Source organism: Panthera tigris, chromosome C2 (genome assembly GCF_018350195.1).
Source record: "Panthera tigris isolate Pti1 chromosome C2, P.tigris_Pti1_mat1.1, whole genome shotgun sequence".
Taxonomy (NCBI): domain Eukaryota; kingdom Metazoa; phylum Chordata; class Mammalia; order Carnivora; family Felidae; genus Panthera; species Panthera tigris.
The window spans coordinates 110,032,435-110,049,284 of record NC_056668.1 but is presented as its reverse complement, the minus strand read 5'-3'; the positions used below and the strand labels follow the sequence as shown (position 1 = coordinate 110,049,284).

The following is a 16,850-nucleotide window of genomic DNA, read 5'->3' as shown; positions in this document are numbered from 1 at the left end:
CACAGTATTTATCTCCTGTTACAGCCATACTCCCTTCTCTGCATTCGTTATTCCTATTTAAATTTTATAGGGGATAAACTCTGTAATCAAAAGGAGAAAACACTGTGTTCCTGTAAACTGCTCAAGTCATCAGGTCACAGGCATATTTCTCTGGTACTCCCCTAACAGATTACAATCCCAAATGAGAGAGGGGGTCGTCTCTAGTCTTCACCACAGAAGGCAGTGCAACACTGACCACAGAAGACGTAAGCGAGGCTTGAACCAATGGAAACAGAAAGTGGCTGGCCAACCCAGTGGAGGTGGCAGCTGTGCTTGGCAGTGTGAGGGAGAGGGACACTTTTTAGGAAAATGGTACGGCCATCAAAGGAAGCTGGAGTGCCTGGGAGAGTTTAAGATAAGCGCAATGACCGAAGAAGGAGCACCTGGTAAAAATGGAAGTGGTGCCATAGAGTGCTCATCTCAGGAAGTAGCTTCTAGAGGAACTCAACTGCAGGTAATGGGGAGTGTTGGGGGGCTTTTATTTAGCCTTGCAGATAAAGGGAAGAACATTTCCAAAGGGAGGTAGAGCAGGAAGGGAAATTACCTATGGTTGCTGGCTTCTCAGTGCATGTGAGACATTTCCTGGGGACTTCTGGACGAAGTGGGGTGGATGGAAGGAGAAATTTTGCAGGAGAAAGAAATTCTAAAAGAGCAGGTGGGACAAGTGTCTATGAATGTGGCTTACTGATATTGTGACATACAATTTTAATTTCTGAGTTGGAGTCCTCCAGAGAAGCAGGCCATAGTACTATAAGCAACATGCATAATGTCTCAAATATCATATGCGTTGATTGGATTTTTTTATAGCTATAGTAAGTCGATTTTTTTTTCTGGTTTTGTGCTTTATTTTATGTAGGTTCCATCTATTTCTCAAAACAAACAAAAATCTGAAAAAAAACATGAAATTATTGGAACAAATTACAATAAAAGCATATAAGTGCCAAAAATTAATGTAAAAGTGACAGTGCGTAGGAAATAAAAGGAAAATTTAAAAAAAAAACTACAATGTCTCAGTGTACTTTAGACTCTACAGTTGGATGTAAAAATAAGTTTTGAATGTTCTAGCAGTTAAAACAAAGAAAAAATATGACAGGTTGCATAATACATTTTAAGTTATTGTTTAACTTTTTGTTTTCTCTTACAAGCCACACACAAACCCATCTCACTTAAATGATTCAAGCTATACAAAATATGTACAATAAGATAAGGATTCTATCTCCTTCTGTTAGAAGCACTTTTAACATGATATATGCCCTTAAATTTTTTCCTATGTATTTTTGGCTGTCAGTACCTAAGAGTTAGGCCCTAGAAGATTTCTGTATGAGAGGGCTTCTCTGTAGGGGTTCTGGTTTGAGTGAACCTCGTTCTTGAGGGTTGTAGTTACAATGTATTGAAAAAAAATTGAAAGATGATAAATAAAATGCTAATATTTTCCTTGGGCAGAAGAATAAATACAGAATTTCTCTCAAAGATTCCTGTATATTCCAAGTATTCTACATTAACAGCACATTTTAAATTCAAAATAATTATCAATTTAAATAAATAATACCAGTCAGTTTCCAAGGGGGTGTGCACATACACATATACACACACAAAGACTTTAAGGCAGAGGCTTAAATTTTAGACCAGTTGGTAATGTTTGGATAGTAAAAAAAAACATCTATTAGAGGTTTATATAAATTGTTTATCAACATTAACATGCTGCTAGGTTTTTTTTTGTTTTATGAATAATTTCTGATTTCTTGATAGTCAATTAACAATCTGAGCTTAAGACTTATTTTCTTCTCCATACTCAGATTTACTTTCTGTATAAATATATTATTCAAGCATTGAGGGTCCACAAACCAACTTAGAAGTCATGGCATTGGAAATATTCCCTTGTAATGCTCCATGAACTCCGTATAGATAAATGTCATTTATCCATTTGTTGACATTAATAATGTTTAATGAACATCTACTATACGCTTGACATTTTGGTAGATACCAACAGTATCTAGCAAAGATAAATATAGATCTTGCTTTCAAGCAAGCCTAGTGATAAAAATCAATGACTCAGGTAACTGGGAGTTAATACTTTGAGTGGCTGTGGTATAGACAGAAGGAAAAAAAAAAAACTTAAGAAAGAAAATGTAAATTCTAGTAAGGTAAAATTGCCTATGGCCCAGCTATTCTTTCTTTGTAATTAATATTATAGATTCTTCATTATAGGACAGGTAAAAACATATGAAAATTACCAAGGTATGCTTTGTAATTTTCCTTTGTGTTTGGAGTCCTAAATATTATGCTTTATGGTTTGCTTTGAATGTTGATTTTTCCTCTGCTAGTAACAGTTCTCTAGACTTTGAATCAAAATTTGTTCTAACAGTTTCCTTTTTTTTCTTTTCCTTTTAATGGATCAGCCCAATTTTGAATTCACCAGTGTGGTTCCACCAAAGCCTTCTGGGCTCCATTCCACACTGCAGTATAAGTTAAGGTCTTTCTGATAGCACCATATTGTGGACTGATATTTGTATAGCTTAATTTTGCTGCGTAGGTTCACAACCAAGCTGTGATCTGCATGAGATCCAAGTAGGGAGCTAGTTCATTTGAAAAGAATTAAGATCCAGCGGAGAATTAGCTGATAAATACAAAAGATTTGCTTAACCAAGTAAGGTACTTATAGAGCAGCGATTACTTGTAAGAGTTTTATCCTTTATGTTTAATATTTATGAGTGCTGATCCATGCAGAAGTTCTCTTAGGAGGCTCCAAAAAATAAAAAATAAAAAACTAATTATATGAGAGTAGGGATATTGTATCTGCTAAAACTATATTCTGACAGGTTACATTGTATAGAAGTTTACCCAGAATTGCAAGAGCAGTTCTTTCCCAGAAACTTAAGCTCTGATGAAAGCATTTCCCAAGGTTATAAAGCGCAGTACCTTGAATAAATCCAATGAAGTCCATTTTGTTTTGGGAAATACTGGCTGACATGCACTGCACTAGTACTGTAAGACTTATTTAAGTTATAAGAAGGCTTGAACATCTGAAGGAGTCCTTAGAATAGATCTGACTCCTATTTGTAGTTCTAAGAAATGAGATGGAGTTTTGTTTTTTTTTTCTATTCTTTTAGTTTAATTGTGCAGTGTAAATGTTCTGTTTCACTTCTGTCTTGGCAAGGGTTTGATGTAACATTTTATTATGTCACTTAAAACAGTGAACTTTCTTATCATCTGTGTATTTTAACCTTTACAACCAAATAACTTTTAACTTTGAAAAGTTGAGGTGGGAGTGAGAATATCTAACGGCCTCTTGTTTTGCCTGGAATTTAAAGACTAGGAAAGATAAGAATTTAATTATTGTATTATAGTGATTGAGGAGTCAATCACTATCAGAAGTAGGGCATATAGAAACAGATGGAGAAAATAAACTCTTAAATAGGAGCTAACGGTAACTATGGAGATTGGTAGGTTTCAGAATGTTTAACTGAGGTGCCCTGGTTTCAAAATAATTCCTTCCCCCAGAAATCAAAAGTGATTTTGTATTTATGGTTAAACACCAATAGGAGTTCAGATACTACAAAAGAAGATAGTATGAATATTTCCTAGATGAATCCTAGATGAACTAGATTTCCTAGTCTATAGCATGCTGATCATGGGTCTGGGAGCATGGTAAGTTTCTTTCAGAAAAGTAGGATCTCTGGCCCAGAGCAAGATTTGAACCAACAATTTTAGGGGCAGGTCATGAAGGAAAAAAAAAAAAAAAAAAAGGAAGGATCTTCATAATTAAAATTTAGGTTCAAGGATGCAATTTAATTGCCAATCTGGCTTGGCAATCTGTTAATGGACTCAGTGGGAATGTTCTAAGAATATGGATGAGAAAAAGGAAATGCCAAGGGAACAGAAAGAAAATACCAGATGGAGAATAAGGAACCCAGGATTCAGTAACGGTAATAGCAGCTTAGTCTTAAAAACTCATTAAGAATCTTTTCAAGGTTCCTAGTAGGTTTTGGAGATTCTGCCCAAACTCTTACACAGAAAGGAATCAGCCTGAAATGAGGAGGGAACGTGGATATAAAGTACAATCAACATGAACTAACTGATTTATACATATGTTGGCTGCTTCCTATAATTACTACTTCAGATAGTTTCTGTTGGCTACTTATTGTATTTAAGCATGTATTCAACCATGATAAGTTAAGTTACATATATGAGGTGATGTTCCAGGGACCTTATGAAACCAGAAGCCTCATTATCATTGAGGCTTCTCTATTACTTTTTTGTGATCCAAATTCTGGGGCATGTTGGCGATAGTCCGTCTCTGCTCTCACAGAATATATGCCTGTGGTATTTGATAGATAATGTGGTTTAAGGTTGTGAAATCTTATTTTTATCTTGAATTTATGCTTGTTCAACGCCCCCCATCCCGCCCTCCCCAAACCTATCTTTAGTCATCCCAAACTGGGGACTCTTTCTCCAGGAAATTCTGACTTTTGCAGACTTGTTCATAGTTTCAGCTGACTTCAAGCACCTTTGATAATACATTTTCACAAAGTTTCGACCTGAAGCCAGAGGCTCAGACAAGGAAATACTCTGCTTTGTGGAGACCTGAAGTCCTGAAGAGAGTGCCAAGTCTAACCTGAGCCAACAAACAAACAAACAAACAAACAAACAAAAACAGAAAACAAACAAACAAAAAATAATGCTTAGGGGTAAGAGAAAGGAGACTAAGGCAACAAATAACAGGTAATATCTGGAGAGGACTGCTCCCTAGGGATCAGGCCTAACAAATTGAATCAAATGTAGCTTCCATCATTCACACAATGTGTGGATTTACTCCTAGTGGTCTTCCTCCCCACCCCACCTCCTTTTATTGCTGCCTTCCTTACATGGCCTGTGTAGGCATTTTGGTGTGGGTCTGCTGTTTTATTCCTCTATGCTGAACTAAAGAAATAACACAATTTGCCCACTGATGTATAGTTCATACCCTCCATTCTGTCACACTGCAAAATAATTATGTAATTGAATCAAGTGTGTATAATTCTCTCATTCCCCTCATATCCCATCCCCCCCCCCCCATCTCACCTTCCATTGCCCCAACCTCATCAAGCTCTTGAATCATTTGAAACCTTCCTCTAACCCTTTCCTGCTACAGGTCATAACCATTGCAAGCAATGCAACAAATAATGCTTTCATTACATACCACTGCTTCTATTACTTATAAGATTTAAGTCTTTATTTTTCTTTTAAATGTAGCCCTCTTTTGTCTACTAAAACCTCTTTCTCCTCCCACTTCTGTGGTTCTCTAACCTAGTTGATCATTAAAATCCCCTGGGAAACTTTTTAAAAATGTAAGGCCTGGGTCTGACCTCTAGAGTGTTTGTGTTAAGTGGCCTTGCTTGTGGCCTGGAGGATAAGCAGTTTTCTTCTTTGCTTTTAACTCTTAGGTATTTCTTGAGAACCACTCATCTAACCTACTGGTTCTGAAAGTGTGGTTGCAGACCAGTAGCATCTGCATCACCTGGGAACTTGTTAGAAATGCAGATCATTGGACCTCATCCCAGATACACTGAATCAGAAACTCTGGCAGTGGAAACCAGCAATCTGTGTTTTAATAAGCCCTCCAGTGATTCTGATGCACTTGAAAGCTGCGCTGTCCACCTGAAATGTGGCTAGTCCAAATGGAGACAGGCTTTAATGTCAAGTACACAATGGATTTTGAAGATCTAGTACAAAAACAGAAAGTCACAAATTATATTTTAAACTAATTACATGTTACAATGATAATAGGTGGGGTAGGCTGGCTTAAATAAATTATTAAAATGAATTTCAGCTATTGTTTTTTTTTAAATGTGACTTCTATACAATTTGAAATTAAATATATGGCTTGTATTACATTTCTGCTGGACAACGCTGATCTAAAATTTGAGAACCACTGACTTATGCCACCACTATTTTCCTATGAAGACTTTTTTCACAATGGTTTAACGAGAACAAAGACTGGATTTTTGATTCCACACCTCTACACCTTTCATGTCACATCCCCATCACTATAAGATCCTTCTGGCCACTCCCCATACTTGTTCCATTCTGACTCTTTTTGGTTGAATTTTATATGTCCTTTCATTTCAGAAGTACCTCCTAGCCACTCAAGCCTGTGGTAACTCCCTTTCTCTATTTTTGTAATTCCTGATTCCAAAAAGTGAGAGAGATTCAGAAAGGAAACAATTATTAGACAACTCACAGAGAAGGAGTATTTGTGCTCAATTGTCAAGGATGGTGGCACCATCAACAGGTGGAAAAGGAGACCAGCAGGCCCATCAGACTGAGGTAGTGAGGCTGGATTTGAGAGCCCACTTCCATCACCATTGTTCAGTACACTGTGTGTCTCACAGGCAGGAACCCAGTGGATAGATGTGATTGATAGACCTAACACACCAGATGGACAGAAGTCAACTCCTAGACAACTGGTAAAAACCACAGGACCCAAGGAGAAGGTCTTCCCATGTTTCTATTTTACTGGGAGAGTGACAGAAAATTCACAGGTCAACTGGTTTCCGTAACTTGTAGAAATCAAGCCATCTATTTGGAGCTTTTGTGATGACGGGAATGGGGTGGCAGTGGAGAGGGCATTAATACCTTCGGGACTTTTGCTTGCGTTTCCTGTGTTTTATCTACAGTGGGTACAATTTTGGTTAAAGGATAGAAGAGAGACCAGATGACCTGAAAAACACTATGTTCTGCTCAGGACTCTACTGTCCATATCACTCAAGGCCAACTGAGAACAGTGGAGAGGTAACCCCCACTGAAGTCTGTTTAAATCCTGATCATCCTCTCCACTCCCAGCATTTTTCTGCTTTCCCAGGATACTCTTTCTGGTGATTTCCCACCATCATACAACACTAAAACTGAAAGCTGAATGATGCTGTTAGAAATGTGACAAGGGAATTTCTAAAGTGAAAAAATAAAAAGCAAATCATGCTTCCCCCTCTTTGTAACTTATCTGCTAACCCCAGACCACTCCAGTCCATGAATTCATTTCATTCCCTCTCTAGTCATTACTTTTAGAAAATTAATGCTTAGTATTTTCTAGAAAGAACGTTTAAACCACCAGACAACCCAGATGCTGTAACAGTTGCTTCAAGCACTTCAAAAAGTTCTCGCATGAAAACACGGATTTGGTTTTTGTAGACTCCTCATAGGAACAAGCAGTATCTCCTGAATCGATTGGAACTTTCTGCCTCCAGAATCCTTTAATCCTCATTAATAGAAAGAGAAATATCTACTTGCAAATGCTTTCTGAGACTCAAATAGTGATGTTCTAAATTCAATCAAGATAAATGAATCCCAAGACAATGAAGTACCTATTTATGATATTATCAAGTTATAAATGACCAAATTTTCATCACCACCTTGAAGAAAAAATTAAAAAAAAAATAGTGAACCTACTTGCAAATGTAAAAACCTATAAAATACCACCAGTCAAGCATGGGATTGGGATAATGCATTTCATCAAAGTAGATCAGTTCTTTTAGGTATAGATGAATGTCTTGCAAGTTATCACAGAGTGCACATTGTCATAGTCACCATGGGGAGAAATGTAGTAAGATTAGTTAGGTTTTTTTTTAAAGTGACAAGAGGCAATGAGATCAATACAAATATAACAGAGGAGATTTAAAATGCAGAAATCAATTTCAAATGGGAAAGGAAGGCCAAAAAGTAAGTTATTTTGTTTTCAAAACCTGTACTCTCTTGGTCTATTTTCCTTTTCATATCTTTTTTTTTTTTTTTTAAACTCAACTGTTCTTTCAGTTTCCATTTCCCAGGGACCATCTAGCTTATTGACCAAAGTTGTATTGCTGACATCTGTTTTCAAGATTAAAAGGAGCTCTCTTTTGTTCCCTCAAACAACTGAATATTCTAAGTCTCTTCCCTACACACATCTCAATCTACTGTAAGTAGAATTTTACTTCTTTAGAAAGTAGCAAAGTAGTTAGGGGGGATATGTATGTATCCTCAGAACACTCGCCAGACATTAATAAACACTGTATATATTTCAAAATCTAAAGGAGGTCTACTGCCTTAGGCAAAGCAATCTTTTGGGTTGCAAATTGGCTCTGGAGTCCCTGGTCATGACTGATTTGGGTAGCTGCCACTTCGGGGTCTCAGTGCCATAACCAGCTTTCTCTACACAAACTGAGAGTCACTCAAGGCAGAAAAACTTCTGATTTTCAAGGTATTTCCAGCAGCATCTTTTCCATAATTCCAATTTCTGCCAGGGACCCCTCTTTCTATAGTTTCAACTTCCTCTGGTTAATACCTGCCATGTCTAGATCCCATAAGATGGCCTGGCTTATGGGCTCTGGTAATACCACCTCCTCTGGTTATCTCTCCAAACTTAAGAATGATAGCTTCTTCCTGCTTTTGTCAAATTATGAGTGGTGTCACCATCCCCTCATAGGCTTCTCTGTTCTTCCAGCACCTATTGCCGGAGATACTCTAGTTCCTGTCTAGGTTCCTCTTACTACCCTGGTGTACCCATAACCCTGCTACTATGAGCGTTGACTGTGCAGAGCCCAAAACCAGCATCTTTCTCTCAAACTTGCCTGACAGGAGCCCACAGTGCAGCCACAGCCAATGATAATGGATACAGGTTATAAAACCCTGAGCCCCTTGTGTCAAGGAAGGGGCAACTTTGTGGTACTGTTTATGTTCCAGAGACCTCCCTCTGTAGATCTCAGGAAGAGGCCATGCATGACAAGTCACACCCTTGCTTGGTTCTTTCCTCTTCTCAATCCTGCTCTGCTCTCTCCCTCACAAGCTTTTCCTAAAGGCCCGAGAAAATCACATGCACCCAAATCCTTGTCTCAAGCTATCATTTCTGGACAACCCAAACTGAGGAAGTTATGTAACCAAATCCTTCTTCTTGAAAGTCTTAGAGTAGTTGCCTTTTTTTTTTTTTTTCCTGGCTCTCTCCTGAATGATACAGAAATCTAAAATGACTCTTAGTACCTCACTTGCCCGGAAAAAACACAATGATAATACCTGGCAGAGTATCCTAGTACAAAAGCAATTCCATATCCATTTGGTTGTCTTAACCATACTCACTGAGGTACAGTTTCCCCTCATTGTCTCTCTCTCAGTGGTTTTCTTTTAGTTTCTTTAACACAGTATATTTTTCCTACCTCAGATTAGTTTCCAAATGGTCTTACTTCTTTCTGGAATGAAGGTATGTGACAACTAATCCAGGAGATAGGACTGGGTTATAAAGAACTTCTGAGACTCAGAACAGTGAGTTTTCTGTTACCGTACATCTCCTAATTGGGAAGTAGTCATGCAGAAAATACATTTTAAGGAGGAAATTAACATAAAGTAAAAAGGTCTTTGAGGTTACACTGTTAACTTCCTGTCCTTATACTGAGAGGTAAATTATCTCTCCTTGATGCTCATTTAGAGACCTTAGATCTTTCTGACAGGAAGAACAGGGGGGCGGGGTGGGGCAAGATAAAACCAGGCCTGCTAGAGGTAATTCTCTCTGGCATCCTTACATTCTCCTCCAGACAGAATACAATTCTGCATACAATACAGTTCTGAGGGAGCCCTGACCAGTGAGCTTCTGTGTGGTAGCTATCCTTCCACTGAGGTGGGCAGGCAAGCCATTCCTTCTCCATTCCAACTTCTACCATCATCCTGCTTACTTTCAACTCCAAATGGATGAGCTCCATTGCCCTTGCCTTTGACAGTTCTTTGAGCACTGTAACTCCTTTCACATTCACTTACTTTTGTCAAGATTTGGAAGGCTCCTCCTTTGATATGTCAAATCTCAATAATTCATCCTGAAACCACAACCTCATCTTTAGCTTTCACTCTGTCACCTTAGTATACTCATTAGCCTCACCAAAAGTTGTATTTGCTTGATCAATTCATGTTCTTCCAATTATTCAACTGCATATCACCTTTACTTTCTTCCTTACCTTGCTTAGACTCCATGAACCATATGGTGTTCAACTATAAAGAACACAGTAATCTATGGAGTTGAACTGTTCTCTTGCCAATAACCTCAGCTCCCATATTCCATTACAATCTATTCTTGTGTAACTATTCTCACCTACATACCTATAATTTCTTTTCTCAGCTCCTATCCCAAGTGACTATTACTTGAGGAAGTCAATACTCAGCACTATGAGAAATTAGAAATCTTCTATTTCACTTGGGTTATTGCAATCATTAGATGTGTCTTACCTAAAACATACATGCTCAAACATCATCAAAATCTGATGATGAGATGTCCTTCCTTCTGTTCAAAGAAAAACTAGCCCAGACAAGATAGCCCCTTCCACGAGTTCACTGAGAACATGTACCATGTTGTGTTTCTACTTCACAGATATTAAGATTTAGGCATGGCAGGTAGTCACTAAGTGTTCCATTTAATGATTAACTTCTTTTCTATATTTTTCTGTAGCTTGTATCATTTATTTATATTTCTATCTCCCCTATTAAATTGTGGGTTCTCTAAGGACAGAAATTGTTTCTTAGTCATCTTTTATCCTATATCTGGCAATATCTACAATACAGCAGGAGTAAAATACTGAGAGATAAATGAACATCTTAGCAGCAAGGTCATTTTTTATGCATTTAGGTAGTATTAGCTGTATTGATAAATGAATGTCTAAGTGAGAAAATTAGTAACATGACAAGTCCAAGTGTATAGTTATGGCAACTCAATGAGTTCAAATTAACTACCAAATGAATTTAGATAATTATCAGCTCAAATTCACAGCAATTCATTACAAACTAATTAAATAATTTCTAGGCTAGAAAATGGATAATCTGGGAGCCTTACATTTTCTTTTGCCCAGATTCCCTTTGATGCCACCTGATAAAATTAAAGATAACCAATTATGCACAGATGTAAGTTCTCATTCTGAAATTGACTTATCTTTTTCTCTTTGGTCATTTAGTGTAGTTGCTTATTTAGCTTCCTTTTGGATACCCTGTTTGATCTAGGTTTTTTTTCCTTATCATAATGGAAATCATCAAAGAGTTATAACTCCTACCTCCCTGATCCATTATTTCAGTCTATTTATTACTGGCCATTAGCCAATCATTGTAATGCATACACATGTGCGCACACACACACACACACACACACACACACACACAAAGTATGATACAAATAATAAAATTAAGATTCTAGAACAGTTACAACTGCCTTGAATACAAACTTTACAGACCCCTTCTATATTTAAATAAGCCAGTGAAACATCTGGATACTATCTTTGCTTAATAGAGGTCTCCAGACCATTCAATACATGTTCTTGAAGAGGCTTGTTTTGTTTTACTATAAAAGAATCTCACCATAAACTCCTACTTTATCACAAGCTTCTAAAGAATGCCAGCTGAGAACAGAGCTCTCCTTTCCTCTTTTTGTGAAAATTCGAGTTTCTGGCTACTCATGAAATAGGAAACTATGCTCTTAGCACAAGGGCACTTGACTCCCCCAACACAGTCAATTCTTGATTATTTGGGTGTATGGGTTAAGTACTTCTGAGTCTTCTGTAGTTTGTAATTCTAGGTTGACTTTTCCCTTTTGCCCTGCATAATTTTGTATCATCTCCCCTTATATACTAGGGTGTGGTTTTATAAGCTTTAAAAATAAAAACTTAGTGAAATATAATTAGGTTGCCCTCAAATCATATAATATTGTCAAAACCAAAAGTAAAGTGTTTGGTGCACTGCCCAGATTCCCCTTCAGGAAGGAGGCATTTATTCTCCTAACTTCAAAGACAGTGACCAAAGAGCTCACAGCTAAGTCTCTCACAGGGATTGCCCTTGAGTGACAGAAGCTGCTTTGCTCAATGTTCTAAGTCCTCTCCTACAGCAGCCCACAACCAACTAGTTTAATGTAAGAGGTTACAAAACCCATTTCTCATCTCTTCCCTCCAATATGGGCAGGCCATTCCAGTTTCAGAGCTCTCCAAGTGATCACTGAGACTTCTGTTTCAACTATTTCCAGTTTAATTTCTTCTTTGACCCAATCTTGTTTTCTTTACTCCCTTACAGGTGTTTTTCCTAAGACTATCTCCAAAAAACCACCTGGGTACAACTCTCCAGCTCAAGATCTGTTTCCTGGGGAGGTTAATTCTGAGAGTGTTCCTAAAAAGGAGACTGATGATTTTGAAGATGGGTCACCTACCAGCTGGCTGGGAATAAAGACCCTGTCACTAGTGGCAGATTATAGATTGCACCACTACAGTAGGCCAGGGGCTATCATTGAACTCTCATAAGTGGTAACTGGTATCGGAATAGGTAGGTGAAATATCTCAGATGTCTCATTCCATCAACACATTTAAAGGGTAACAGAATATGCCACCCCAAAATATGCCTAGGTGTTCAGGACATGGCACCCTAAAATATGCCACTTTGGTATATTATTTTGAGCGGTAGGCACTTGAAAACACAGCAAATGCAAGGAGGGGCTTTCTCTGAACTTCCTATATTTGCCTAAAGACACATCTTCCAAAAGGGATACAATTGTCATAGAATATCTTCATAGGAGTTTCATCAACCTTGTCACAGAAGAACAGAATCAGTACCACACTCAGACAAACTTTGGCACAAACTATCATACCTCCTCTCTATTCTTCTAATGGTCCATTCATCTTCCCTAAAAATCATTTACTATTCCTTAAGAGTCCCACATATTCCTCCTCTTTCCCCATTAAGATGGTATTTAAGTCTAAATTCTAAGCCACCTTGGAGGGTTACTCATTTTTTTTTTTTACTGAGTACCTTCCACATATACATGAGGAATATATGTTAAATTTCTGTTTGTTTTCCTCTTATTAATGTGTCTTTGAGCACAGAGATTTCAGCTAAGAACTCAAAAGGGTAGAGGGAAAATTATTTTTCCTCAACTACTCACTAGAGAAAGATAATGAAAGGCTGAAGATGATTAATCATCAATTTAAGACAAAATATGAAAGTTAGATGGTCTCTATAGTTGCAAAAAATAAATAAATAAATAAAATACTTGTCTCCTGTTGTGAGAAAACAGAAAAACTTAAAGAGTTTATTATAAGAGTAGTGAATCTCTAAAGTTGAATGCTCCACCCCTGCAAGGCATGTATACTATGCTAATATCAGAGCCTGGTTAGGAAGGAGTGAGACCCTGAGGCTTGTGATGGAGACATAATGAGTCGACACATAACCTTGAAATTCCAACTTTTTCTGGACAATTTGGTTCTGCATAAGTAGCCCAAGTCTCCCCATTGAAAGTTTTCATTCCTTGTTTCTTGAAAAACTATTCAAAAGCCTTTGTCTTACAAAACAATATGCACTTTCTTCCCCTTCAGATCTATCCACACCTTGTCTCTTGGCCACCAGACAACAAAAACAAGTGTCAAAAGATAACATAATCTGGACTGGGAAGTTCTGGGCCTGTTAAGGGAGGAAAGGTGAAATGTCTTGGTGAGGGGAGCCACAGCATCACTGAATAACTTGGCAGTGAATAACTCATCAGCAGAAGACCAGTGCTAATGGTAGTCTCCCACATAGTAATGGGGATGATAGCACCCCAACATAAAAAAGGCAGGCGATCGCATTTAACAGTCAGAAACAATGTGAGTTTAATCATCATATTGGCATGGCACCCGGGGGCTTGGTCAGTAAGAGCTATGAAGATGCTTAATGGAACCTGCATCCCTAGAGACAAGATAGATGGGAAGCTAACAAGGGATCTCTCAATGTGTACAATCAAAAGAAACCAAAGTTGAATGATCAGGAGCTTGAGATAGCTGCCCCAATAAAGGTCATGTTTCTTTGCCCTATTTTCAAACTGGAGCCAGCTTTTCTTTTTAAGTTTTTAGTTTAATTCCAGTTAACAGTAGAACCAGTTTTCTGACCCAGAAGTCACCGCAGGTGAGGCTGGGTCCCTATGAGGGAGGGCCCTGAAACACCACTGCAGCAGATATGGTAATGATTCCTCCAGTTTTTTTTTTTTTTTTCTCAAAGCGACCTGTGACAATCTATTTGGGAAGCCTTATACTAGGAGAAAGGGAAACCCAGACATTTTAGTAACTTTTGAACAACATAGAATTTGAATTAACATTAATATCCAGGAACCTAAAAATCATTATGGCCTCTGTGTTAGAGTACGAGTATACAGGAACCAAGTGATAAATGGAGTCCTGGAACAGGTTTGGTCTACAGTAGGACCCCTGGTCCATATCTTTGATAATTCCTCCCAGTGTATAGTGAAGGACAGACACATAAGGTAATTATAAGTACCCCAATATTGTGTTCTAGGCCCATAGGGTAACAGCTATCTAACTGGAAAGGCCAAGTTGAAGGTGCTGAAACTGCCCACATCCCCAATATCATAAGTTTAAAAAAAGATCACAGTCCATGAATAAAGGTAGACATTAGTACCATCCTAAAGACATGATGGTATCTGTTGGGCGAATAAGATGCCATGTGGAGTTTCTGACCAACTCCACTAGAAAAATCACAATGAAATCCCTTAGGTTCTGGAACAAGGCCATGCCATTTGGAGCAGAGAATTATACATCTTTTAAAAAAAAAAAAAGCTCCTGGCTTTCTTGCTACTGGGTTCTGAAAGAGATGGAGTGGCTGACAATGAGATATCATTGTCAATGAGATATCAGAGTGGTCCATCATAAGGTGGATTTTCTTGGACTCATAAAAGAAGATTAAGAGAGACCAGCAGCATTCTATCATGAGCATCATTCTATCATTAGAATAGAATACACCCAAGATTGGCATGAACAGGGCTGGACAGCACAAATAGATACATAAACAGGTGGCCCTGACTCACTTGCCATCCATCACAGTTACATTTGTGTGTCTCTCTCAACTCACACCTATAGCCTTTTGATCAGCTGACAGGGAGGGAAAGAGGCTAAGTTTGGTTCATGAGTGGGTAATTTCCATATTTAAGTACAAGCTAAAATAGACCACTGCTTTATCGCCATCCCATTAAGTTGTGGCCCTGAAAAATAGTGATGAGTGAAAATTATCCCACAGGAAGAGCTTCAGGCATTGTACCACAAGATTTGCTTTACATGAAAAGAGAAATGGCCCAACTGAAGACTATACATGCATTTCTTATCAGTGGAAATTGGGGTGGCTGCTTGATCAAGGATTGAGGAAAAGACTGAAATTTGGGGGACAAAGAGGTCTGAGGAAGAGGCATGTGATGGACCTATGGAAGTAAGCATAAATTGTGAAGGTCTATGTATAACTTGTTAACTGCCTGCCAGAGAGCATTTATCATGAAAGAGGCATTGAAGAGCTAGATAAATATAATGACTGTTTGTTGCTGACAGACACATGACAGCCAGCCTCTGTCATTAGCTATTGCGGTGCTGGAACAATAAAAGCATAAATAGAGTATCTGTCATGTCAGCGATGAAACCATGCATGGATCCAAACAACATCATAGGTTCATAGAGACTATGGCTGATCTGTCTTCTTACTGCTGTCCAATGTCCAACTAGCTGGCATCAAACAATACTAAGACCTGTTAGGGTACCCCTCCTAAGGAGACCAACTAGTCATCTGGTAGCAAGTCAATTACAGCCTGGAAGAGTTAGCACTTTGTCTTTATTAGAATCATCACCTATCCTACCTATGGGTTTTAATTTCCCACTTGCGGGGCTTCAGGCATCTCCAGTGTTTACAGAATGATCCCCAGACATGGTATCCTACCTGACAATGCTATAGACCAAGGATCATTTTAAAGCAAAAGAGGTATGGCAGGGGACATATGGCAATTGAATATACTATTCCTGTAACAGACCATACCACTAAAGCTGCCAGAATTACAGACTAACGGGACTAACTTTTGTGAACATAGCTGACATACAAGCTTGAAGCTAATGCCCTGCAAAGATGAGGTGCCATCCTCTAGGATACAGGATACATTCTAAATCAGTGAAAATGATGTACTTCCGTGTCTACAGTAGGTAGAAGATGTGAAAGTAGGAGTAGCTCCTTTCCCTATTACTTTTAGAGAGTCACTTAAAGAATTTGTATTTCTGGGGGTGCCTGGGTGGCCCAGTCAGTTTAGCGTCAGACTCTTGATTTCGGCTCAGGTTATGATCTCACAGTTTGTGATATGGAGACCCAAGTTGGGCTCTACACTGACAGTGCAGAGCCTTCTTAGGATTCTCTCTCTCCCTCTCTCTCTCTCTTTGCCCCCTCCTTTCTCATACTTCTCTCTCTCTCAAAATAAATAAATAAGCATGAAAAAAAAATAATTTGTATTTTTGATGCTGCAACAATAAGCTTTGCAGGTCCAGAGATTCTGTTCCCAGAAGATGAATGCTTTTACTATCAAGACTTTAAGTTCCCTTTGCTCCTTTGTCACTTTAGGTTCCATGTGCCAAAAGGTCAGGAAAGGAGCCGCCATCCTACTGAGATAATGGACCCTGATGATTATGAGTATATAGCACAATCATCACACGGTGGGGGCAGGCAAGAATACCTGTGCCAGCCATGTTATCCAGTGAGGTGTTTCTTGATACTCCTCAGCCAATTCTGACAGTAAATAGTCCAGTATGGTCACAAAAGATTGAGAAGAGCATGGTTATAAGATGATCAGAACTTTTAGGAAAGGAGGTTTGTATTACCAAATAGAGCAGGGGATGTGCTGTTTGAGACTAACAGAAACCTATACGGGATAGTGAAGAAAGGAGATGAGGACTATCAGTTGTGTTCCCAAGACTAGCTTCAGTGATGATGACTGTAATTGGTCCCATTAATTTCCCTCTTACACATAACCCCAGAAACCTGCAAACGTTGACTTTAGATAA

At 38.4% G+C, this 16,850-nt stretch overlaps 1 protein-coding gene across 1 annotated transcript in view; it reads left to right on the top strand.

The window, feature by feature from the left end:
• Positions 1–403: 403 nt before the first annotated feature.
• Positions 404–16,850, top strand: part of LOC102963491 (transmembrane protein 183A-like) — a 120,245-nt gene continuing 103,798 nt past the window's right edge. The window contains 3 exon segments of the mRNA XM_015539368.2: positions 404–493; positions 5,506–5,686; positions 12,079–12,270. Of these exon segments, the coding sequence (XP_015394854.2) occupies positions 404–493; positions 5,506–5,686; positions 12,079–12,270 (463 nt within the window).